A 25,427-nucleotide genomic window follows, 5' to 3' on the forward strand; every position below is an offset into this window, starting at 1 on the left:
GTGGCGATCTCTTCCCTTCAGAAATCCATTCAGTTGAGCAGTTTAGTTTCCACCTTCTTTCCCACTCTGTGCTACTGTAGTAATTCAGAGCAAAAACCCTAACCCCCACGCCCAAACAAATTCTGAATGATGAGGTTATGAGAAATTGCACCCACTTCAGACCTGAGCACATGGGTTCCTCCTGTTTCTAGCAACACTACAGTCTTTGGCTTCTTGACTAATGATATGAGGCATTCCTAGTTTGCACAGAATAACTGCTCTTACTTTGAAGGGTCTATTAAATCTAAATTAGTGACATTCACTTAATCTTTAACAGTCCTCAAAAATGTAAAATAAGATTTATTCTCTAAAGTGGAAGCTTCTAGCTACTTATAAGTCACTAATATTGCACAGTGGTATTTTAAACAGTACAGCCTTATAACAAAAATGTGCTCAAGATTAGAAACAATGTAAATTAGAAGAAAAAATTACTGTGTAACCTCAAAAGGTTTGGGGATTTGATTTTTTATCTTATTTTTTTAAAAAGAGTTGAAAATAATAAAAAGTGAAACATTATTTTCATACAAGCTGACCCAGGGTAATCAGTCACCCTGATTACAGCAGGCCTTTCTGGCTACATAGGGTTGTTGCCTTAGACAACAGAAGTTGTCTACAGCTTTTGGATCAGCATGGCAGAAGCACCTCCTCCTCCGTTGCAAATACTGGCAAGACCATATTCTCCTTGCTTCAAGGCATGAGCCAAATGGACGACAATCCTGGCTCCAGACATCCTAGGATTAAGAAAGCATTTTGGTACTTTAATGGTTTACAGACTGTATGAATAACCAAATTAGCCATTACTTATAGCTGAATTTAACTACTTTACTTTAACTTGGGAGACTTGTTTCAAGAAGGGTTACAGCTTTTTTTTTTTGGCTGCAATGAGCGGCACGCAGGACCTTAGTTTCCCAACCAGGGATCGAACCCATGCCCCCTGCAGTGGAAGCGTGGAGTCCTAACCACTGGACCACCAGGGAAGCCCCAAGAATGGTTACAGCTTTTTGAAAAGCCCAAGCATAGATTTTACTCTTAAATTATCTTCTTCAACATAAAACAATATTAGTTTTCAAGGAACAGATGTGATAGATCTGTGTTCAATGGGGATCCTATCAGAAATGGTATTTGCCCTATGAAGGATGGGTGGGAAGAAAAACTGTTAAACCAAGAGTAACAAGAATTATCATGAAGCAGTTTAAGTTTTGATAGGAATATACAAAGGCAGCCATTAACCTAGGTATATTTTTCTTTATAATTTTACCTACCCAATTGGATGTCCAAGAGAAACAGCTCCTCCATTGATATTCACTTTTTGGGGATCAATCTCTAGCATTTTAATGTTTGCTAGTACGACCACACTAAAGGCTTCGTTTATTTCCCACATTGTAATATCTTCTTTTTTCAATCCTGCATCTTTAAGAACCTAAATTTTTTAAAAATATAGATTATGTTCAGATAATTAAGTCAAAACTTATTTTCATTATCTTCTTGAAATTCTGCAATTTTCGTTTATAATTCCCTTTGATGTAATACATAAATATGGAGTTTCTTAGTTTCCAGGAGGAAGGGCCCTTTTATTTTCTGATTTTAATTTCTCACGTGCCCCCTGTAGTGGAAGTGTGGAATCCTAAACACTGGACTGCCAGGGAATGCCCTAATTTCTCATCTTATTGCATTGTAATCAAAGACTTGTTTGCATTATCGTATTTCTATTACTTTGGAGAGAGAAAACTTCATTTTCTTGAACATTCCATGGATAACTGAAAAAAATATACTCTTTATTTAGGGGTACATAGTTGATACATATTCTTAAGATCTACTTTACTGATTATATGTTGCTTAGTTCTAGATTTTTTATCTATCAAATGAAAGAGGTATACTAGTCTCTACTAATTTTTCATTGCATCCCCTAGAGTTTCTGCTTTATAAAAGTTGCTGTGGGGTTATCTGGGGCACAGTTATTCAGAGCTATCGTATTTTCATTGTAAATGATTTATTTAAAGTCTTATTATATGATCTCTTGTTTTGATAGTTCCTCAGCTATTGCAGGAGGGTGTTTATCTTTAGAAATTTTTTTGTTCTGAGCAACAATAATATTAACATGAAACTTTTGTTCCTCCTTGCTCTCTTCCTCCAGCAGGCTCAGGTAGCTTTCTAAGCTGTACAGCTCCAACAGCTTCCTCTAGTTCCAACACCGTGAGACAAAACATGGTACCTACCTAAGTGTAGCCACTTTTCTAGCTCTCAGAATCTAGCTGAGAAGTGTTTATCACCCTTCCTTTCCAATGTGATGCACATTCACTTTCAGAAGCTGTATAACTGTGTTGCTTTCTGAGATCTGCCACCTCTGGACAGATCATCACTCCCTGTTGTTTCTGATCCTTCTCTATCCTTATTTCCCACTGGTTTTTTTTTTTTTTTTTTTTTAATCTGGGTGCCACCCTCAGACATTTTCTTTCAGGGTGAGGCCCTCTACTTCTGAAAGGGAACATTTGCTGGAGTCTTCTGAGACCCCTTAACCCCTAAACGAACACAACACTGTCTCCTTTCCTGGGACCCCTTAGTAACTTCCCACAAAGACTCAGACTGACAATTGGAGCAGATAGGTCCTCTCCATCTCCAGTTTTACTCTGAGACCAGCTCCCGTGAGTTCCCTTTCAGGATGAAGACTGCTCCTTCTAGTAATGAATATTTGCTTTGAATTCTAGAACCCTGGACCCTCAGCATTCCCTTCTTTTCTCTGCTGCACCAACCTCCCACTTTGCGGTTGCCATTCCAGGTATGTGAGTTCCACACAAGGAATTCAATCATGTAGTTTTTATCTGCTCCGCTGAAAATATAGTTTGTGGGCTGCCCCTTTACTTTTGTTGTTGTTATCCTTGTTGCTCTCTAATTGTTTTCAGGAGAAGTGAGAAGATTTGAAACTAAGCTACCTCTATGCTTTGGTGGATGAGTAACATGTAAAATCTAAAACATGCAACCTTGGTATAAGCAAAAACAGAAATTGGCACAATGAGTTATGGTCTGTTATTTTGTTCTCACCTTAGGTACAGCATATGCAGGTGCAACTGGAAAATCAATAGGTTCTACAGCAGCATCAGCAAATGCTTTATTAAAAAAAATACATCGTTAAAATCTTTTTACAAGCACCCAAAGCTATATCTAACAACTCATATAATATGCAAAAATGCAAGTTTCCTAAACATTATAGTGTATTTAAATGTATTTGTGCCTTTTCTAAGATTCTACACTTTACAAGATTATACCAGTCATCTAAGCCATTGACTTTCACAGATAGGGAGTTAGGGGAAATTGCCTCCAGGGACACTGACATTATCTAGAGATATTTTTGGTTGTTGCACAGGTGGAATGCCACTTATTGTAGTATCTAATGGGTAGAAGCCAAGCTGCTAAACATCTTACAATGCATAGAATAGCTCCTACAACACAATTATTTGTTGTGAAATGTCAATGGTGCTGAGGTTAAGAAACCATGATCTAAACAAAATGGTATCTGTTTAACTCCTTATGAAGAAGGCAAGGCAGATTTTACAGCTAAAAAGTCTTAAGGAGACTGAGGACATGCCAAGACCACACAGTTAATAATTAATGCCAGTACAATTAAATTTTTTGTATCTCTATACTCCTAAGCCCATATTCTTTTTATTCTACCTGGCTACCTTTCCCCACAGTGCCAGGGGAAAACATGTACCCTGTAGTCTCCCACACATCATCCAGGATAGGGAAAGATTTTTAAAAGTTTTCTCTTATACAAATCAAATACTAACGAAAATATTGAAGGAGGTTCTATCTCAATTAAAACATGTACTAGTTAAATTCTGTCACAAAGTACAACCTACAGACAGAAATAGCCAACTTCAATATTACGTATAATATTACTGGCAAAGAACCTCAATTTCAGGAAGAATATAGCGGTTTAGGAATAAACAAGTTCAGAACATTTTCTACCTGCTATTCTTGCCAGTGGTTTAACACTGAGCCTCTTGGCTGCATCTGCAGTCATCAGAACCATAGCAGCTGCTCCATCATTCAGTGTGCTGGCATTGGCAGCTGTTACTGTACCTGAAAGTATCAATGAGCATGACATCAGAACATTCTTTCACACTGAATTCGTTTGGATCAATTTAACAAATTTCTGCAGAATACTGCCTGGGTTGCTAGATGCATGAAGATATGGATGGAGATAATTCCTGCCCTCAGGAAAATACACATAATTAAATGTGTATGTATATAACACAATTAATGTCAGTATGCCTTTTTACATTAGATTTTTAAAAATATATATTTATTTACTTATTTGGCTTCACCGGGTCTGAGTTGCTGCCCCCTGTGGGATCTTCGTTGTGGCATGTGGGATCTAGTTCCCACACCAGGGATCGAACCCAGGCCCCCTGCATTGGGAGCGTGGAGTCTTAACACTGGACCACCAGGGAAGTCCCCTTACATTAGTTTTTTGTAACAGTTTATTCAAAGCTACCTCAAAAGGCATGTGTGATGGCACTGGGTAAATGCTGGTTCATAATTCCTCAAAGATAAGGACCACTTCATACTTTTCCTAACAAACAAACACTAAGTCTTTGCTTATTCACAGTAGAGCAGGCACTCATTATATATTTTTCAAATCAGTGTCAAAATCAGGTATTTCTTCTTCTCTACAATCACTTGAAGTTAAATGAATAATAAAAGTCACTAAACTGTACATTTTAAACAGGAGAATTTTATGGTATGCAAATTATATGTCAATTAAGCTGTTTTCTTTTAAATACCAATGAAGACCCTAAAATAGACTGCTGCTAAAATTATAAAACTATACTTTTGCAATATAAATTTTTTTTTCTTTTTTTGGCCAAGCTGTGAGGCTTGTGGGATCTTAGTTCCCCGACTGGGGATCAAACCCGTGCCCCTGCTGCGGAAGCACAGAGTCCTAACCACTGGACCATCGGTGAATTCCCTGCAATATAAATTTTTATATGATGCTTTAATAAAAAAGATTAATCCACTCCTATAGTTAGTATTGAGAAATTCAATCAAAAAAGGGAAAAAAGTTATTTCAGATTATTATCGCAGCTGTATACAGCCAATTTTAAAAGCAGAACTGACCTTTTTTCCTAAAAGGATTTAGTAACCTGGGATCCCACTTACACTAACATTCAACATTTATTTGTTGAGAACCAGGCACTAGAGATACAAAAATGAAAAACATCTATCAGCTTAAGTCCTCCAGAGGCTTACAGATATTTAACATAATATGTAAACTTGACTTTCATATCACGAAAAACTTTCAAGAAGAAGTGCATATGAAAAACTGTTCTACATCATTCTACAACCTGTTCCAGAGGCTTTATATATTGAAAGTATTAACTGTTTATATAAAATAAATAACTAATAAAAAACATACTGTATAGTACAGGGAACTCTACCTCAATACCCTGTAATGACCTATATGGGAATAGAATCTAAAAACCAGTGGATATATGTATATGCATAACTGATTCACTTTGCTGTACTGCAGAAACTAACAACATTGTAAATCAACTACACTCCAATAAAAATTAATAATAAAAAACAAGTTCAAACACACACAGACACGCAAAGAAAATATTAACTGTTAAGCAATTTTAAATATACTTTGGATAAATATCATATGTTTTGTTAACTTCACTTGGGCCTGATACATTGAAAATGTTAAATACCATCTAGTTGTTTTCTAGAATTTTTTTAAATCCTCAGGCAGTTCTAAGACGAGATATGGTATACTGACTCTTTTTTCTTATGCTTCATTTCTTAATACTAACCATTTTCTTTTTGGAAAACCGTCTTCAGCTTTGGAACTCTGCTAAAATCAACATGTTTATATTCTTCATCTTCTTTCACCACTACATCTGGTTTACCTAAAACAAAAATCTTTTAATTTAAGTAATCTTAGCAGTGAAGATAATAATTAGTTGCTCAGTAAGAAATGGTACACAAGGTGCCTGGTAGTCTGTGCTTCCCTGTATGCCCACATACCTTAAACCATCCCAAGTAAATTCCACTCAAGAATCTACCATCAATAATTTCTGTTAGTGTCTTAAAGAAGAGTTTATTAAGTAGCCTGATGCAATTTAAATCTTCTATTTAGCCACATCCCATTCTCTTCTCTCAGCCTCCTTCTATGATCACAGACCTCATTCTTCTAACCCCAGGGGTAGATGTTCAACCTAGGCTGGATAAGTTTTGGTACTCCATCATTCTTATCACAGTAATTATTTCTAGAATCGAAATGTAACCTAAACCAAGTTAATTGAGTCTTTACTGTGGATTTATTTTGCTGCATTTGGTGAGGAGGTCTCTTTCCTTTGTGACTGAGAGCCCTACAGATGTGACCCTGGAGATGGAGGCAGCACCACAGAAAAGCTGAGACAATAAAGAACAAAAGCAGCACAGAAAAGCCAAGACAGCATGTCCTAATGGTACTGACTACCCACTTCCAATCCCTGAAGTTCCCAGAGCTGACTGGTTGCTGCCATATATCTTTCAGTTCTGGGACGAATCCCCAAGTGGCCTTCTAATAAATCCCCCCCTTTTCACTTAACTTAGTGTTGTCTGTTGCTTATATTAGGAAGAATTATATTAGAAATTAAATTAAATTATATTAGAAATTAAATTTACCTCTGAATTAGCAACATTTCCCTTTAATAACCATAAGCAGCAGTGTCAGCGTCCTCAGTTGAAATTAACAAAGATAAAAATGTACTAAAACTCAAACAAAATATTTAGCAACACATAAAGTCTACTAAAAATTAAAATCTATTTATCCTTCAACCTTTTACTGTAATTGTGACAGGAAGAACTTCATTTCCAAATTTTCCAGCTTCCCATGCTGCTTTACTTCTGGTATAGGAGTTAATAGCATAAGTATCCTGTTCATCTCGTGCAATATTCAGCTTCTTTGCAGTATTTTCAGCACAGTTGCCCTGATAGAAGTTGGAAGTTTTAAAAAACTAATTAACTTTGCATAACATAAAATAGTGGTTAGTAGTTAAATTTAGTTTCTTAAAATATACTTCTTTCTGTACTAGGTAACTTTTTTACTCATGTCTCATCCTCAAATACTTGAATTAGCCCAGAAGTTGCTATTTTGAAGACAAATAATTAAACACCTATGGAATCCATTATTAAATGTCAGAAAATGTCCTATTTCAGTGTGGGGCAATTTATTCAACAGTTGAGCCAAGTTGATGCAATGAGCTTAGAAAAACATTTCCCTAAAATGAATGGCTCAATCAACATTTATATCCTTCAGTTCAGTTTCTGAGATATATATATTGGACTTTCCTGGTGGTGCAGTGGTTACGAATCTACCTACCAATGCAGGGTACATGGGTTTGATCCCTGGTCCAGGAAGATCCCACATGCTGTGGAGCAACTAAGCCTGTGCACCAGAACTACTGAGCCTGTGCCCTAGAGCCCGCGAGCCACAACTACTGAAGCCCGTGGACCTAGAGCCTGTGCTCCACAACAAGAGAAGCCACCGCAATGAGAAGCACGCACACTGCAATGAAGAGTAGCCCCCGCTCACCACAACTAGAGAAAGCCCACATGCAGCAACAAAGACCCAACGCAGCCAAAAATAAATAAATAAAAATTAATTAAAGTATATATATATATATATTTTTTAAATCAAGCAGTATTTTATATACATGGCATTTCTCCATTAAAAAGCAATAATTACCATATGAATTTTATTGTAGACATCAGTTAGCCCATCTTTTACAATCAAATCTTCAAGCTTTATGCCACCATATGGTGTTGCTCCTCTGTTCATTACATAGGGAACATTGGACATGCTCTCCATCCCACCTGCCACCATCACATCCTGCTCAGCAAAACACAAAAACCCAATGTCAATTCAAGTAGTACTGTTGACTTCTGAACAACACCAGGATTAGGAACGTCAATGCTCCACACACTTGAAAATCTGTGTATAACTTCACAGTCGGCCCTCCCTATCCATGGTTCTACAGGTTCACAGATTCAACTGTAGTACATGTTTATTGAAAAAAATTTGCACATTTAGTGGACCCAGGCAGTTCAAATCCATGTTTAAGGGTCAACTGTAGCTGCAAACCCATTATACCCTTTACACAGCTACAACAAACAAGTATTCTACATGGACTTCATTAAACATTTGCTATACAGTCACTATAGGAAGTACCCTCTTGACGCTGGTAAAAGGAAATGGTCTGAAACGTGTAATGATAATTAAGATCAGAATCAGACATTAATAAGAATGCCAGGAATCTTTAATGTAGAACCATCTTCTGAAATTCTTCTAACCCTTCATTTCACTGACACTGCCAAAAACGTAATCTCAGTTCTCGGAAATAATCCGACTTCCTTGATTGTGATCCTCCCAATCAGCTCTTCCCAGATAGCTATAGTAATTTTCTACTTGATCATCTGATATGCAGCCTGTCCTTCCACCCAAGTGTCATCTATACTCATCTGAGTCATTCTGGCTAGACTGTAAGTCTGGTCATTCCACTCCTTACAGGACTCACCAGCATAGCACATAAGGCCCTTTACAATCTGACTTCTCATTCCCTTTCCAGTCTCATGCCTGGACCTACACCTGAGGTCATACAGAACTGTTTAAATATCTTCAAAGAGATTTCCCTGGTGGTCCAGTGGTTAAGACCCTGCACTTCCACTGCAGGGGGCACAGGTTCAATCCCTGGTCGGGGTACTAAGATCCCACATGCTACTCAGTGCAGCCAAAAAGAAAGAAAATCAAGTCTTCAAAGATACCGTGCTAATTCACACCACCTCTGCACTTCTGACCTATCCACCAACATGTAAAACACCTACATTTCCTTTAAAACTAATCAAAACACAGCCACTTCATGCTTTCCCTGACCACGTATTTCTATCCCTTTTTGGAACAGTTTCCCTTCCTTCTTTTGTGTTCCCCAATTACTGTGCATTGCTTTTATTAATAATATTACACTGTACTGTAGCTATATTTATGTGTCAAATCTTCTCACTAAACTAAGCTCCTTTGAGGCCAGAAACACTTGTCATATCTATTTTTATGTCATTAGTGCCTGGCATATATAGTAGAAGTTTAATAAATATTAATCAACTAGCCTGTAATTACAGATTAACAAAAATTCATTTGCATTATAAGTGCTAATTTTAAAAAATAGTTTAATATAAAACATTAATATAAATATAAAATTAAAGCCAATATTATATTCTCACAGTCTTTAATCAAGAATAAAGACATGGGCTTCCCTGGTGGCGCAGTGGTTGAGTCCGCCTGCTGATGCAGGGGACACGGGTTCGTGCCCCGGTCCAGGAAGATCCCACATGCCGCAGAGCGGCTGGGCCCGTGAGCCATGGCCGCTGAGCCTGCGCATCCGGAGCCTGTGCTCCGCAACGGGAGAGGCCACAACAGTGAGAGGCCCGCGTACCACAAAAAAAAAAAAAAAAGAATAAAGACAAACAAGTTCTGTACCAAAGAAACCTAAATATTTTGCCTGTTTTCAAATATGGAGAGCCTCAAATCGTTCTCATAAAAGTTTTATTCTGTTATCCTGAACTACTATTTTCTGGGGATGATGGCAATAATAAGTGACAGAAATTAAGCTATCAATTATTCTACAGAATATAATAAAAGTGACCATTCAAAATAAGGCAATTCCTAGTATTCCTCTAAGTCAGATAATTTTATACATGCACAAATGAATCAAAGAACACTAACTGAAAGCATTTGCTAGAGAACCACAAAAAAATCAACTGAGACAAAATTTTCCTTGTCATTCAAACCATTCTGAAACATCTAAACAATTTCCTGACTGTTTGACAAGGGTTTGGTAATACCTGATGTCAGTGTTACCTTGTGTATAGGCAAACGAGCTCTCATAAGCTATGGAAAATATGTAACTGGTATAACTTTCATGGAAAGCATTTGAAAATATCAAAATTTTTAAATCTCTGAATCCGAAATTCTCCTCTTAGGAATTTTTCCAAAAGACAGATTTGCACATGATGAGATTTTTTAATATTTTGTTCACCAATCTCCAGTGAATGTCCACATAGTAGATCCTCAGCTAATGATGGGCAAAACCAGGATTTGAAATTAGTCTGGCTCCAGACTTTTTGTTCTTAACCACTATACTATACTGCTTAGTACAGTGAATTAACAAGAATTGATTTAAGTATAATTACACAAAGATATATATAGGGGTACTCTCTGCAGCATTATTTAAAATAGTGAAGAACTGGAGACAACCTAGATGTCCATTCAATAAGGACCCATAAGTATATTATAGTTGTTCAGTTCAATAGAGTACTATCTTATGTGCTGATACAGAATGACCTCCAAGACATTACATGGGGCACTGAGTTTAAGAAACTTCCCCAAAGTTTCTCTGCTCTTCGGTGGCAGAATACACAAAAAAGTGATGAATAAGTCAGAGATTCAAAGTGGGGCAAGAAGAAAGAAGATTTTTCATTTTATACTTTTCTATACCATCTCAGTTTTTAGCATGTGTATCAGGTATCACTTTTTTTTCTCTTTGGCTTGCCTTACAACTGGAAACAACGCAAGGGAGGAGTAACAGCAAGGGTATGCATAATTATGATTCTTGTCCGTGTAAGAAATAATCTGCAAACACCTCACAACTGATTTTTACCTTGGTGTGTTATACCCTGATAGGCTGGAATGCACTAGACAGGGATAGGGACACCTGTTTTCTAATTTTACCCCTGTAACTGTGTTTGTAGTCCACTCAACCTCTTTCCTCAACTGAAAAAAAGGCTTGGATCTGATAAACTCTTAGGTCTACGAGTCCAGGTCTAGACTCCTAACATCCAGCATATGTTTGCTGAGCAGCCTATCTCTTGCTCAGTCTCAGGTAAAGACAAGATCAAAATCATCAAGGCCAATAGAAAGCCTGCACAATTTTACAGCTGAACCTGAACATAAGGAGCTATAAATTAGTCATCAATTTTGGGCTCAATCAACGATTTGATTCCCAGGGTCAGCACCTTATTCTCATTTATGATAAAAACCCTTCTCATTCTAGCACAGACAAAATTTACAGTGTCTTAAAATCAACCAGAATCTCTAAGTAAAGGGGCACCCAAAGACAAAAACATCCTGGCTGAAAACTACTTTTTAATACCAGACACTTGAGCTATCATTTTGACCTCTACTTCAAATGGAATTGGCAAATCCAGACACTCCTGAGTGTCTGAAACAACAGAGCAACTGCACTTATGAGAAAGAATCTCACTTCTAGAGTATGAATATGCTTAGATTTTTAGTGTTTTTTAGTACTGCATATTATTTTAGTTATAAAATGGAAAAGAAGGTACTTCTTACCTGATGTCCACACATAAGATTCTGAGAGGCCATCATGATGGCTTTCATTCCTGAGGCACAAACTTTGTTTACAGTGGTACATGGAGTAGAAATAGGTAAGCCTAAAACCAATATAAATCATACTTTTGAAGAACAAAGATATTCTTCAAATAAACTGTAATAAAATAGAGCATGTTAAACTATAATCTGCAACATTTCTTCTGCCAATATAAGTCTATTATACATTTTATTTAAGCTGAAATGACCTCCATTTTGCCATGTCAAACATTTAAGTATAAAAGCAAAAATGTAGTCCTAATACCTGCACCCAGTACTGCTTGCCTTGTAGGGGCCTGTCCTTCACCTCCTTGTAGAACATTACCCATATATGCTTCTTTCACTTCTTCTTTTGGAATCCCTTTTTAAAAAAATCAAAAAGACATTTCCATATTTTATTCAATTTAATAATTAGTAATTACCTAGTAAAGTACGTGACATTATATAGCAGGAATGGTTTCTTTTTCTTGTCAGTTTTGAGCTTCATTCGTAACACTCTAGTACAAGGATTTCTTTTCAAGGGAATTCAGAAATGTAGGCATTAATTCGTTTCTAAGTGTTACGTATATAGTAAGTGCAAAATAAACATTTGTTCCATTGAATCACTACCCCTCAACACCAAAAGTAAAGCACTACTAACCTGCCTTTTCAATGGCTCCCTGAATTGCAATGGAACCAAGTTTAGTGGCTGGCAGAGAGGAAAGGCTGCCTAGAAAGGATCCAATGGGTGTTCTTGCAGCACTTACTATGACCACTTCCTGGCAAGACAGAAGATGGTAAAAATTATTATATTTAAATATTTTACCCACATCATCTTTCATAAATAAACAATTCATAGATATATTATCCAAAAAACAGACTTTTTATGAATGACTAATTACCCATCAAAGATGAAAATAATATTAGAACAGCCCTAAAATCAGTTCAATTCTGGTACTTTATGATTTAAGACCTAATAGAAAACCTAAGAAAAACCAGTTCTAAAATAGGCATAGACCAGAAGCTTAAGGTTCAATTCTATTCCTTAGTCAAAATTTAAGAAATGATCAGTTTACCCTTGTTAACTGCATAAAAAGCCCTAATTAAAGGGCTTCCTTACTGAAGGCAAACTCTGGTCTAGGGTCAAGACCTGTATGTTAGTGGGGGCATACCACTTAACTAGGACACACCCAGAGCCATATTTCTTAAACTATTAATAAGACAATATAAAATTTAAGAAAAAGATAAAAGCTCTCTTAAATATTGCAAAACACTATTTTAACAATTCTCTCCTTACGCCTTACGCTTGCCTTCTACATGCTCTTAGATAAATACATACATACATACATACATAAATTCTCATAGATAATAAGAGAATCATTCCCTAGATTCTGGTCGAAGGCTATTACTAAGTCTTTTTAGAAACCGTTATGAAACAAAAGGAGGACCCCTCAGGAAGCACTAGGTGACCAGGTGATGGTCCTTCCTGTCTAATCCCCAGTCTCCTTCAGCCCCTTTCTTCTAGTATCTTCCATGTGGCCTCTGCAATGACCAACCAACACAATATAATGGGGGTTCCCAAAAGTAAAGGAAGAACACTGCCTAGTTTTAGAGAAGGTTGTTTACCATAGACAATGACTGGGGAAGAAGCAGAAATTATGCAGGGCGCTAGACTGAAATTTTTTAGGGTAATTTGGGAGTCTGACTTATTTCAATAATTAGCTATTCCTAACCACTGAATCATCCCAAGCTGACCCTCATCTATACATGCTTTAGAATATGCATTTTCAATAGACTACATTTCCTTTAAATGCTTGAAATTTTAAAGCACAATTTAAATTTATACTTACATTCAAAGTGGGTTTTGATACATAACTTCGTTCCACATATCTTATTTCCTGTAATATAAATATTTGTTATGATGTAAAAAATATTAACCTACATCACTTTATACTTCTCAGTAATGGGATTATGGTTATTTCTTTTTGCTGCATTATACTTTAATTTCCAAATTTTCCTGTTCACATATCACTGTTACAATTTTTAAAATTACTACTTTTGTAATATTCTCATCTGATTAACTGTTCATTGGAAATGTATGTTTTAACTTCTGATGAATTTATCATCTTAAAATTTCTAAGCCTTTTTAAGTATAAGCCTTATAAAATGTAATTTTAAGTTAAATCTAAGTTCTAAATTAAGTAAGCCCAAATCGGGCTGCTGCTTATATAACCTACTTACACTGAAGGATTCTAGCGTATTATCTGTGACCCAACTCTGAATTTAAATTTCCTACTTGTAGTAAACATGCCAGTCATTGCCTCTCCAGCTACACCCCTTTCTCCAAAGGGTCTGGAAGGGACAGCCCTAAGTACAAGGTGATTCCCATCGTCCTCCCACTGGCCAGAGCTGACAGGACCAAAAATGGAATGGACTTCTAGCACTCTGAGAGACCCAATCAACTGAATGATGATGAGCACTTGAAGTGAAAGGCCCAAGGGGCTGGAGTTAGTCAGCAACACCATGTAAAAGCAGAGGTTACAGCAAAGAGAAAAGCCACAAGTAAGCAGAGAAGCAAAGGAATGGAATATATACACTCAGAAAAGGAAGAAAAGACCATGCCACACTACAAGAGACAAAAGAAGATAACATAGTTAGTGATTTTCTAGTTAGGGTCCCAGCAAGGCCAGCTTTACTTTATTTCCTAAACTTGGATGTCCAAAGAGCTTGCCTATTGTATATCTTCAAAAAAGTCCCTTTCTACTTAGCTAGTGTGAAATGGGATATTGTTCCTTGCAATCAAAGGGCCTTTTCTAAACCACTTTAAAGTCTCTGGTTCTGTTTAGTTGAAGGTTCCCTGGTTTCTCCACTTTGCCCTGGATGCCATTCCAGTTGCCTTTTCAAAGATGCCACATCTTCCGTTATCCCTTCCCTCTCCCCAGTATCATTCATCCCCTTTACTCCTGGATTATTCTGTAAGCATAGTAATAGGCTTCCTCCCACCTGAAAGAATTAAAAACAAACCTCTTAACCCGGACTCCCATTGAGCTTTCACCTCATTTCTTAGTTCCTCTGTACAAGAGAAGTTCTCCAACAAGTTACCTACAATTTGCTTCCTTGTCCTCACCTCCTATTTACTGTTCAACCCCACCCAATCTGACTTTTATCTATCCTTTTGTTGGCTCTGACCAAGATCAACAATGTCTGGATAGCAAAATCCAATAAAGACTTCACTATACTCATCTTATCCATTCAGCAACCTGGGACTCACTTTTCTCCTTGGGGAAACACGCACAGTGGTTAAGAGCCTAGGCTTACTAGCTGAGTATTCTTGAGCATTAAGTTTTCTAAAATACTCTCCACATGTTGTTGTGAGAATCAAATGAGGTAATATGTGTAAACCACTACACAAACCCTCCACTTTCTTGGCTTCCATTTTAACACAATCTTATAGTCTCCCTCCTATCTCTCTAGTTATTTTTCTCAGTCTTCTTTGCTGTTTCATCCTCCCCTTCCCAACCTCTAAGTGCTGGAATGTCCCAGGGCTTTGTTCCAGGCCCCTTTTAATTTTCCATCTTCACTGTCTCCTTAATCATATCTAGCCCTATAGCTTTAAACAGCAATTATGTCCTGGTAATTTCAAAATTTCTATCTCCAGCCTTGACCTCCAGACTCATATATCCAAGTGCCAACTTGATAGCCTGAATTTAATGTCCAACTCATGTCTCTCAATTTCCAACCTAGAAAACTAGTTGTTTTTTTTTTAATGGTGGGAGTGTGGTTTATTAAGCTGTGCCTTAGTACAGGCTCTGAGGTTTGCCCATGGCACTTTTAATGTACAAAATGTTCTGCCAATTTTTTTTTTTAAATAAATTTATTTATTTTTGGCTGCATTGGGTCTTGGTTGCTGCACACGGGTTTTCTCTAGTTGTGTCAAGTGGGGGCTACCCTGCGTTGCAGTATGTGGGCTTCTCCTTGTGGTGGCTTCTCTTGTTGTGGAGTACGGGCTCTAGGCGCATAAGCCTCAGCAGTTGTGGCACGTGGGCTCAGTAGCTGTGGCTCGCGGGCTCTAGAGCACCGGCTCAGTAGTTGTGGCGCATGGGCTTAGTTGCTCTGTGGCATGTGGGATCTTCCCAGACCAGAGATCAAACCCGTGTCCCCTTCACTGGCAGGTGTATTATTAACCACTAGGCCACCAGGGAAATCCCCTGCCAATTTTCTTGAGCAATGACACCAGGAAGTTGACAGCTAAGTGGATGTTGTACACAGCTTATCATCTGTCATCTGCATGTGGCCAACAGCCACTGCCAGACACAGCACCTTCTTCATCTGGAACTTGATCGTGGACTTCACTTCATCAACTTTGGCCACCATGTTCTCATTGTGGGTCATCACGGAAGGGAACTTGCCAGCCTTATTCAGGCATGGGTCCAGGATTCATGGGATCTTCTTGATCAGAGACTCTGAAGCCAAAAAGGCATCATACTTCTTGGCCAGCTTCTTGACCAGTTTCTTATTCTTGTTGAGTTTCCTTAGCACCTTGATGCCCATGTGGGGTATATCCACAGCCTTGGCCTCATCACAATGCTGCTGGTCCCCCAGAACACATATGGAGAACTTGGGGCAGGGAGTGGACTTAAGCCCAGAGCATCCACATTCACCAACAGCTAGTCTGGCTTCCCAAACTAGCCAGCAGGCTCAGCCAAGGCCTCCCCATACCTCCCCCCTTGTTTTTTTTGTTGTTGTTGTTTGTTTGTTTTTTAATTTATTATTTCTTGGCTGCGTTGGGTCTTCATTGCTGTGCACGGGCTTTCTCTAGTTGCAGCGAGCAGGGACTACTCTTGCGTTGCGTTGCACGTGCTTCTCATTGCAGTGGCTTCTCTTGTTGTGGAGCACAAGCTCTAGGCACACAGGCTTCAGTAGTTGTGGCACACGGGCTTAGTTGCTCTGCAGCATGTGGGATCTTCCAGGACCAGGGCTCAAACCAGTGTCCCCTGCATTGGCAGGCGGATTCTTAACCACTGTGCCACCAGGGAAGTCCCTCCCCTCTTGTTTTAAGACCCAGTGTGGGGGTCTGTCCAGCCACACCTGCCTGGAGCAGGGGGTCTGAACTACCCGGGCACTTCAGTGCCACATGTGCCAGGCCATCTCAGCCTCAACCAGAGCCTGAAGGGAGGAGACGGGCACAGGGACACTGAGGGCTGGGTGGGATGAGAATGGTGCCAACCTGGCAGTGCCCAAGAAGCGTTTGTCCTTCTGAGGGTCACAGTTGTTCAGGCTGATCTGAAGCTCCACCATCCCCAAAAACTTCCGGGGCTTGCAGTGGTTCCCATGCAGGACTTCCCGTACCGCCTCATAGAGGGTGTCACGGGAGACTTTGCTGCTCATGGTGCCTCACGCCGTGATAACCGGAAAAGTAGAACACTAGTTTCTTTCCAGCATTTCTCTCCTCAAGACATCACATCACAATCTGCCCAGGTGCTAAGCCAAAATCTTAGGACTCACCTCCATCTGTGCCTAATACCTAGAGATACTCTATCACAGGTACTATCAATACTTTCTAAAATATACCTAAATTCTTCCACTTTGCTTCATCTGCACTACTGCCACCTAGTCCCAGCCACTATCTCTTGCTACTTTAACAGCCTTTTACTTCATTTCCTGCATCCCCAGCTTCCCTTCTTCAGTCCATTCGGTTTTTAAAACGTAGATCAGGAAGTTCCCTGGTGGTCCGATGGTTAGGATTTGGTGCTTTCACTGCAGTGGCCCAGTTTTAATCCTTGGTGGGGAACTGAGATCCCAGGGGGACTGAGATCCCACAAGCTGTGTGGCGTGGCCAAAAAAAACACAAAAAAACAAAAACAACCCCCCCACACACATACACACACAAATGTAAATCAGATCACATCGCTCCCCTGATTAAAATCCTTTGATGGGGCTTCCCTGGTGGCGCAGTGGTTGAGAGTCCGCCTGCCGATGCAGGGGACACAGGTTCGTGCCCCGGTCCGAGAAGATCCCACATGCCGTGGAGCAGCTGAGCCCGTGAGCCATGGTCGCTGAGCCTGCGCGTCAGGAGCCTCTGCTCCGCAACGGGAGAGGCCACAACAGTGAGAGGCCCGCGTACAGCAAAAAAAAAAAAAATCCTTTGATGGCTTTCCATTGTTCTTGGAATGATATCCACAGTCTTACCCTTATCGTACAAGTTCCTGGCTCCTGGAACTGGAGCTCCTGATGATCTGGATGGTATGGTATGATCTGGCTCCTAATGTTCTTTCCTTTTTCTTTTGGTCTTCTTTTCTAATGTTCTTTCCAAACTCATGCCACTCCAGCCTCCTCTTTGTTCTGAACCAGCCACACCAGCCTCCTCTTTGTTCTGAACCCATTCCCACCTCAAGCTCTCTGCAGTGTGCCTCTGCCAGTAACAGTCTTTCCCCAGCTTGCCTTGGCTGATTCATTTTTGTTCTTCAAGTCTCAGCTCAAATGATACAACCCCAGAGTGCTTCTCCCTGACTATTTAAAGTTGGCTTCTATTTCAACATGATTATTTCCTTCAAAGCACATCTCACACTGTGTAAATACAGGGTTCACATATTTAATCTCTCTTTCTCCGTATAATGCAAGCTTCTGAGAGCAGTCCTGTCTTTCCCCCTTCCCTTCCTCCTCCTTTCTCGTTCACTGCTACATCCTTGTCACTTGGCATAGTGCCTAGAGCTCATTAAATATCCCAGGAATGACAAAATTATAGTAGGATCAACACTGAACATAATGTGTGATAAATATGTGATAAATGAACACAACTAGTTAAGTTTTATTTGCATATCACAATCATCTTTCAAGGACAGCTCAGCTGCCCCAAGAACTCTAGAGACCACCCTTGACAATGCAGGCAGAGGTAGACACTCCAGTCTTAGCTTCTGCACACCCTGAGCACACTCTATTTGTCCCAAACACATAATTCTGTAACCCTCACTGGCCTGTCTCCCCACTAGACTGTAAGTTTCAAGAAGAGACTGATTTTATTTTTTATCCCAATGATGGCAAGAAACGCTAAACAAATGAACAAAGTCTGGTGCTTACTAGCAGCTCTGAAAAACATTTGAGGGGCTTCCCTGGTGGCGCAGTGGTTGGGAGTCCGCCTGCCGATGCGGGGGACACGGCTTCGTGCCCCGGTCCGGGAGGATCCCACATGCCGTGGAGCGGCTGGGACCATGAGCCATGGCCACTGAGCCTGTGCGTCCGGAGCCTGTGCTCCGCAACGGGAGAGGCTACAACAGTGAGAGGCCCGCGTACCGCAAAAAAACAAAAAACAACAACAAAAAAAAAAACACATTTCAGGTAGGGTAAATATATTTTGAAGCCAACAAAATGGGATAATAAGCTACAGAGTGAGGGCCTATTTTACATGGGATGTTCCACAGAGGGCTCTCTGGAGATGTCACTGGAGCTAAGAAACTGAATATTAAAGAGTCAGCCTGGGGGGACTTCCCTGGTGGCGCAGTGGTTAAGAATCCTCCTGCCAATGCAGGGGACATGGGTTCGATTCCTGGTCCAAGAAGATTCCACATGCCGCGGAGCTACTAAGCCCATGTGCCACAACTACTGAGCCTGCGCTCTAGAGCCCGCGAGCCACAACTAACTGAACACACATGCTGCAACTACTGAAGCCCACGTGCCTAGAGCCCATGCTCTGCAACAAGAGAAATTACAGCAATAAGAAGCCCATGCACCGCAATGAAGAGTGGCCCCTGCTTGCTGCAACTAGAGAAAGCCCATGCACAGCCACGAAGACCCAACACAACCAAAATAAATAAATTAAAAAAAAGAGTCAGCCTGGGGAAGATCTAGGGAAAACAACATTTGATGCATTGGGAAGAACTAGGACAAAGGCCTTGAATTAGAAACAAACTTGGCGCATGCTACGTATAGAAAGTGGAACGGTATAGTGGGAGCCACATACTCAGGAGAACACAGTCTGAGCTGAGACTAAAGAAACAAGCAGGGACTAAAGAGGCCATGAGAAGGACTCTGGATTCTAGTCTGTGCAATGAGAAGCCACTGAAGGCTTTTCTATTATAAAAAGACCACTCTGGCTGAAGTATAGAGAACTGATTGTAGGAGCAGGAGCAGAAAAAGGGAAGGAGACCAGGCAAGAGCTCATGTGGCTAGTGCTAAGGAGGTCACAAGAGGGGTGGATACAAACAGATGTATATGGAATATGTTTTAGATATAGAACCAGCCAATGGGTGGGTATTAGTATTCTTATTTTACAAGTAAGGAAACTAAAGCATAGGCAGGTCAAGTAACCTGCCCAGAGTCACAGAGCCAATATGGGGCAGACCTGGGATTTCAAATCCAAACAGTCTCACTCTATTATACATATGGTTTACATATTATACATATATGCATATTATATATTTGTTATACATATTATATATTTTATTTAAAATAGTAATAAAATTTAGGAAGCTGAGGCAACTGCTCTTTCCAAAGTACTGCACTATTTTTGAGTAATTAATGATTTGCTTATGATGTTCTTCACTAATCAAGCGTGTCATCAGTGATACTAATTTTTCATTATTTCTGTTCACAGGAGACAAATTCATGAGAACTATCCATATGCCAAAATAACTATAAAAATCAGTAAAATGATTTAGAAATTGAGCCATTATCAAGGAAACATTTTGAGAAAACAGATTAATCATTTAAAAAATTTTTCAACTTCTTAGAGGATTTAGCAGTTAGTATTCAAAATACCTTGTGTTTATGCATATTACTGTCTGTATGCAGAAGCAAAGTTCCCTTACATAAAACTGATATCCCAAATCTGTATTTCTTCAGGCCTTTATAAAGTTCTCCAAGTATTAAACAGTTATGCTAATTTCAATCAACGCTTTTCATTTTATGTATATGTTCATTTTATGTATTTCATTTATATAATTCCTTTGTTAAAATCTTATATAAACACTTATATTAAATTTTTACATCGTTGAATGCTCCCTCTGTTATGGGTTGCATTGTGTGCCCCACCCAAAAGAAGTCCTAACCCCCAGGACCTTAGAATGTAACTTTATTTGTAAATGTGGTCCTTACAGAAATAATCAAGTCAAAATAAGTTCATTAGGGTGGGCCTTAATCCAATATGACTGATGTCCTTATAAGAAGGGGAAATTTGAACACAGAGACGGATGCAGGAAAGGGAAGTGAAGACACAGGGAGATTGCCATGTGCAGATAGAGGACTGGAGTGATGCATCTACAAACCAAGGAACTCAGATTGCCAGCAAACCACAAGAAGCACAGAAGAGGCACTTGATTTCGGACTTTCTAGCCTCCAGAACTGTGCAACATATCTGTTGTTTTAAGCTGCCTGATATGTGGTACTTTCTTACAATGGCCTAAGGAAACTAATACACCCTCCTTCTTGGAAATCTACCCTCCCTTGGCTTTCAGGTGACACTACATTCCTCTGGTTTTCTTCCACAACACCATCCTCTCTTTTCATTCACCTTCACGGGTTTCCACTTGTTTTGTCTGTCCTGAAATAGTGTCTCCCAAAGGCCCTGTACAAAGCCCTCTTCTCTCCTGTCTACACACTTGCTGTAGCTGGGCTCATCAAGGCCTGTGGAACTCCTCTCTCAGCCATTCACAGCCAATCAGTCATTAAGTTCAACAGATTCTATCTCCATGCTATCTCTTGAATCTATCCATTTCTCTCGGTGTTTACTGCCAATCAGATCACTATCACCACTTACTTGCTTACCAAAACATTCTGTTCTTTTTTTCTGTATAAGAAAGGGCTGAGAACTGAGGTTCAAAACTCCACAGGGTGAAAGGGAATGGGAAGGGAATGCAAAAACCACGAGTATCCATCAGGCTTCAACCAGGAAAATAAAAACCATTCTATGTGAAACAGAATTTAATGCAGAGAATTAAATGCACAGGTGAGGGACTTCCCTGGTGGCACAGTGGTTAAGAATCCACCTACCAATGCAGGGGACACAGGCTAGATCCCTGGTCTGGGAAGATCCTACATGCCGCGGAGCAACTAAGCCCGCGAGCCACAACTACTGAAGCCCGCACGCCTGGAGCCCGTGCTCCTCAACAAGAGAAGCCACTGCAATGAGAAGCCCACGCACTGCAACGAAGAGTAGCCTCCTCTCGACACAACTAGAGAAAGCCCACACGCAGCAACAAGGACCCAACACAGCCATAAATAAATAAATAAATAAATAAATAAATAAATTTTAAAATAAATGTACAGGTGACCGAAGAGCTGAGAACAGGGGACAGCAGCACAGAGATTAGCAACAGGAAGGCACTAGCATGCTCAGGCTGTTAAGACAAAGGGAAGAAGCAGGGTTACCAAAGCCAAGGGGTCAGGGTCACCTGGCAGAAACAAGAACCAAAGGACTGGCAGACATTGTCAGAAACACAATCTAAGGTAGAGAGAGGAAAAAAATAATTATCCTGACTTCTCCCTTCTTATCTCCCAATCTTCCACCAGTTTCTGAACCCAGACAGAAGCCAGATGATGCTGGCACCTGCAAGGGTCGGCCTCACAGAAATACAGAAAGAGAAGAGAAGATGAATCTGGGAACAAATAGGCTCAGGACTGGCACAATGCAGGATTTGTTTTTTTTTTTTAAGTCTGAGTATTAAAGGAAAATTATCTTGGTTCAAAATAGCAAGACAGGACTTTAAAGGAGGGAATGGTCAAAAGTGTCAAATATAGTACAAAGAAAAGTCAAGAAGAAGAAGAAAAAATACAGGAAAAGAAAATCACTGGTATTCTTCTGTTGAGCAGTACAGAAATCTAACTGCAAAGGTTTAAGGAGAAATGGATGTAAACGAAGGTGACGAGGAGGACTACTCTTTTGACCATAAGAAAAAAGCAATTCCAGCTGGAAAGCAACAAGCTCTGATAAAGTCCATAAAGGTTTCTTGACCATAAGGGAGACCTGTGTGTATTTGAAGGCAAAAGAGAAAAAGCCAGTTTAATGGGTTAGAGATCAAGTTCCATTCCACAAAATGGCACTGAATATTGAAAACCTGTTAAGACAAACGGATTTCCATGGTTCATTAAATGACCACTTAATTCAAGTAACAACCAATACAACTAATTCCTAGAGTTCAATTAAATGAACACCACAAGTCATATGCTACATAACCTACAACTTCATTTTTCTCATCAGCAACAATTGTGTTTGATTTTAAGCTCCCAGTTAAACTATAAATTAAGAGGGTTCTGCACTTGGTTTATGTTTTGTTTTGTTTTTTACAAAATTAGAGTACTTATTTCACCTAATTCACCAATAAATGTTGGTTAAAACTCAGCATGACCCAAGTACATTTTTGTGATTTCCAACATACTAACAAATATGCTAAGAACTCATGTTTCCTGGAAACCCACTCCTCCTGACTTTTCTATTATCTCAGTCACCCAGGATTAATTTTAGACACTTCCTTTTCCCTTGGCTCCCACCCTCACTCTGCATTTGTCAAGTTCTACACTTATTCTTTCACAATCTCTTGCATAGTGCTCCTCCCTTTCAGCTCCTACTGCCAACACACCAGTTCAAGTTACATCACACCTAAGAGACAATAGTTTTTTCCCCACTTCAATGCTCCTATACCTCTAATTATGACAAGAACAAAAATATCAACGGTCCTCACTGACTTAAGTCAAATCCAAACTCTTACAATATGACTGGATTTCAAACTTTATTGCTCCAACCAAACTGGAAAAGTCAAGCTTCACCAACCACACCCTGAACTTCTGAGACCTACTCTTTAGCTTTTGCCAGACCCTAAACATGTGGTGCAAGCTAGCCTGCTTTGATGTACGGAAAATAGTAGATTCTTTCAAGGCTGTCGCTCCTGTGTTCCCTAAACACAACAGCCAGAGGAGAAACACGGCTCTGGACGCCCTTAATACGTAAGCATTACTCATCAAGAAAGTGAGTAGCCATTTATTTTCCCTTATAGGTTTGAAGTTGCTCCGAGTCGGTACACCTTTTTATTATCACCCTGTAAGCCCATAATGATTACCTATTGCATGAAATCAAAATCTCTTGACAATAACGCTCACAAACATGTTTTAAAGAAAAGCTCGAAAACAGTTTTACGGGCCTTCCCTACCCGTCCGGCAAGGTCAGAACCAAGCCCGCGCCTTTCTGCCTGTCAAAATACCTGCCCCACCTGACACACTAGAAAGCAATTATCACGATCCGGGAAAGCCCCTGAGAATGGAAACGCCCTGTGCGAGCCGGCAAGTCTGAGCGCGTGGCTTTCGGGGCGTGGGTCCCTCCGGGGGCTTCCTCAGGCCTGCACTTAGGGCTCCTTCCGGCCGCGAGGCCGCCGGCAGAAGACTTCCGAGGCGAGGCCCGAATTCCAGTCCCTCTCACCTGCAACTGCCTCCGAAGCAGGGGTCTGCGCCCGCGGGCGCCACCGCGCAGAAGCGCCGCCAGCACAGCCATGGTGGCCGAGCGCCGAGCGGACAGATACCAGCGGAGAGATGTGATTGCGAGCGGCGGGTCCCCGACCCCGCTTCAACCGCCGACCTGGCCGCCTCCTCCAATAGCAGCCTCGGGCCGCGACGGCTGGCGGCCATTGGCCGGCAGCAGAGGAGGGGAGGGGCGGAGCCTGGCGCTGGGACGCCCGAGCGGCGCGTGGAAGGAGGTGCTGGCTTAGAAGTCTGCTGATAAGGTGCCAGGTCCCCTTTCCACTACTTCTGACCTTCTGAGACCAGCGGTTTATGTGTAACCTGGGCCTTTTCTGTTCACTGGGCCTGCCTCTCTCACTTAGTACCCACAAAGCACAAAGGAAATTCATGAAAATATTTTCAAGCAATCCAGTTAGCTTTTCATTTATGATGAGATAATTTTGCAATTGTTTCTTAGTAGGAGGAAGAAGAGGAATAGGAAACATTAATGCCTAACTTTGAACAATTAATAAAATTATATTAACCTTCACAAAAACTCCATGAATTAGATGCTATTATTTTCCACCCTTAACTAATGAGATAACTGAGCTACAAAGAAGTTAACTTATTTTTCCATGATGGCCTGGAAAGTGGTAGAGCTGGGGTCTGAACTGATAGCATTACATGGCATTGCTTTCCTGTACCTGGCATTGCTTTCCTGTACCTATTTCCAGAGAATGATGTGTTAGGTATGATGTTCTCACGTTTTGGGAACCCACTGCTTAATTTTGGATCTTCAGCTGGAGACAGCAAATTTTTGTGTCTTTGTAACATTGTTTTCGTTTATATTTATTTTATTTATTTATTTAATTTTTTTCTATTTCTTTAATTTTGCTTGTTGTTGTTGTTTTGGCTTTTTTTTGCCCAAGTGGCTTGTGGGATTTTGTTCCCCAACAGATATTGAACCCAGGCCCACAGCAGTGAAAGTGCGGAGTCCTAACCACTGGACCACCAGGGAATTCCCTATACTTACTTTATACAGAAGATAGGAGTGACAACATACAAAGTGAGCACTTTAACCCTACTTACTCCAAGCCAAACCCAGGTTTTTCCTAAACTAAAATCCCCACCCTTAATTATGTTTTGTAACAAGTGGGAGATTGTATTTTTCAAAGTTGGCCACACCAAAAGTTAGTGTTGGGCTGCACCCCAGCAGGACTTCAAAGTTTGTAATTGCCCAGCCTCAAGATGGAAAGAATCCAGAGTTAGCGACAGAGACATCAATGGTTTATTGGGTAGGGGATCTTACTTACACCCAAAGCAAGAGGGTCCTGGAGAGACACACCATTGTTGGCAGCAGATGGCAGGCTGGCAGTGGCAACAGTCTTCCCTACCGGAAGAAGAGGGAATTGTTACGGGGGAATTGATATCAGGTTGCCTCATCAGTTACCAGGGAAACCAGCAGAGGAGACAACCCTCACTGCCCCTTTGATAAACCATCTTTGTGGAGCTGTTCTGATTTAAAGATTACAACACTCACTAGCTGGGGCCAGGGCAAGTAGGT

At 40.3% G+C, this 25,427-nt stretch overlaps 1 protein-coding gene across 1 annotated transcript; it reads right to left on the reverse strand.

Moving 5' to 3' along the window:
* Positions 1 to 321: 321 nt before the first annotated feature.
* ACAT1 (acetyl-CoA acetyltransferase 1) lies at positions 322 to 24,005 on the reverse strand. The gene is made up of 12 exons (XM_032642131.1): positions 23,847 to 24,005; positions 13,294 to 13,341; positions 12,105 to 12,222; positions 11,730 to 11,825; positions 11,429 to 11,529; positions 7,772 to 7,915; positions 6,863 to 7,013; positions 5,853 to 5,948; positions 4,006 to 4,119; positions 3,079 to 3,143; positions 1,302 to 1,459; positions 322 to 770 (listed from the first exon to the last, which is right to left on the reverse strand). Exons 1-12 carry the CDS (start codon positions 23,916 to 23,918, stop codon positions 650 to 652), a joined length of 1,284 nt encoding a protein of 427 aa, XP_032498022.1. The 5' UTR covers positions 23,919 to 24,005; the 3' UTR covers positions 322 to 649.
* Positions 24,006 to 25,427: the final 1,422 nt, after the last annotated feature.

The sequence above is a fragment of the Phocoena sinus genome, chromosome 8 (assembly GCF_008692025.1).
Source record: "Phocoena sinus isolate mPhoSin1 chromosome 8, mPhoSin1.pri, whole genome shotgun sequence".
In the NCBI taxonomy this organism is placed as follows: Eukaryota; Metazoa; Chordata; class Mammalia; order Artiodactyla; family Phocoenidae; genus Phocoena; species Phocoena sinus.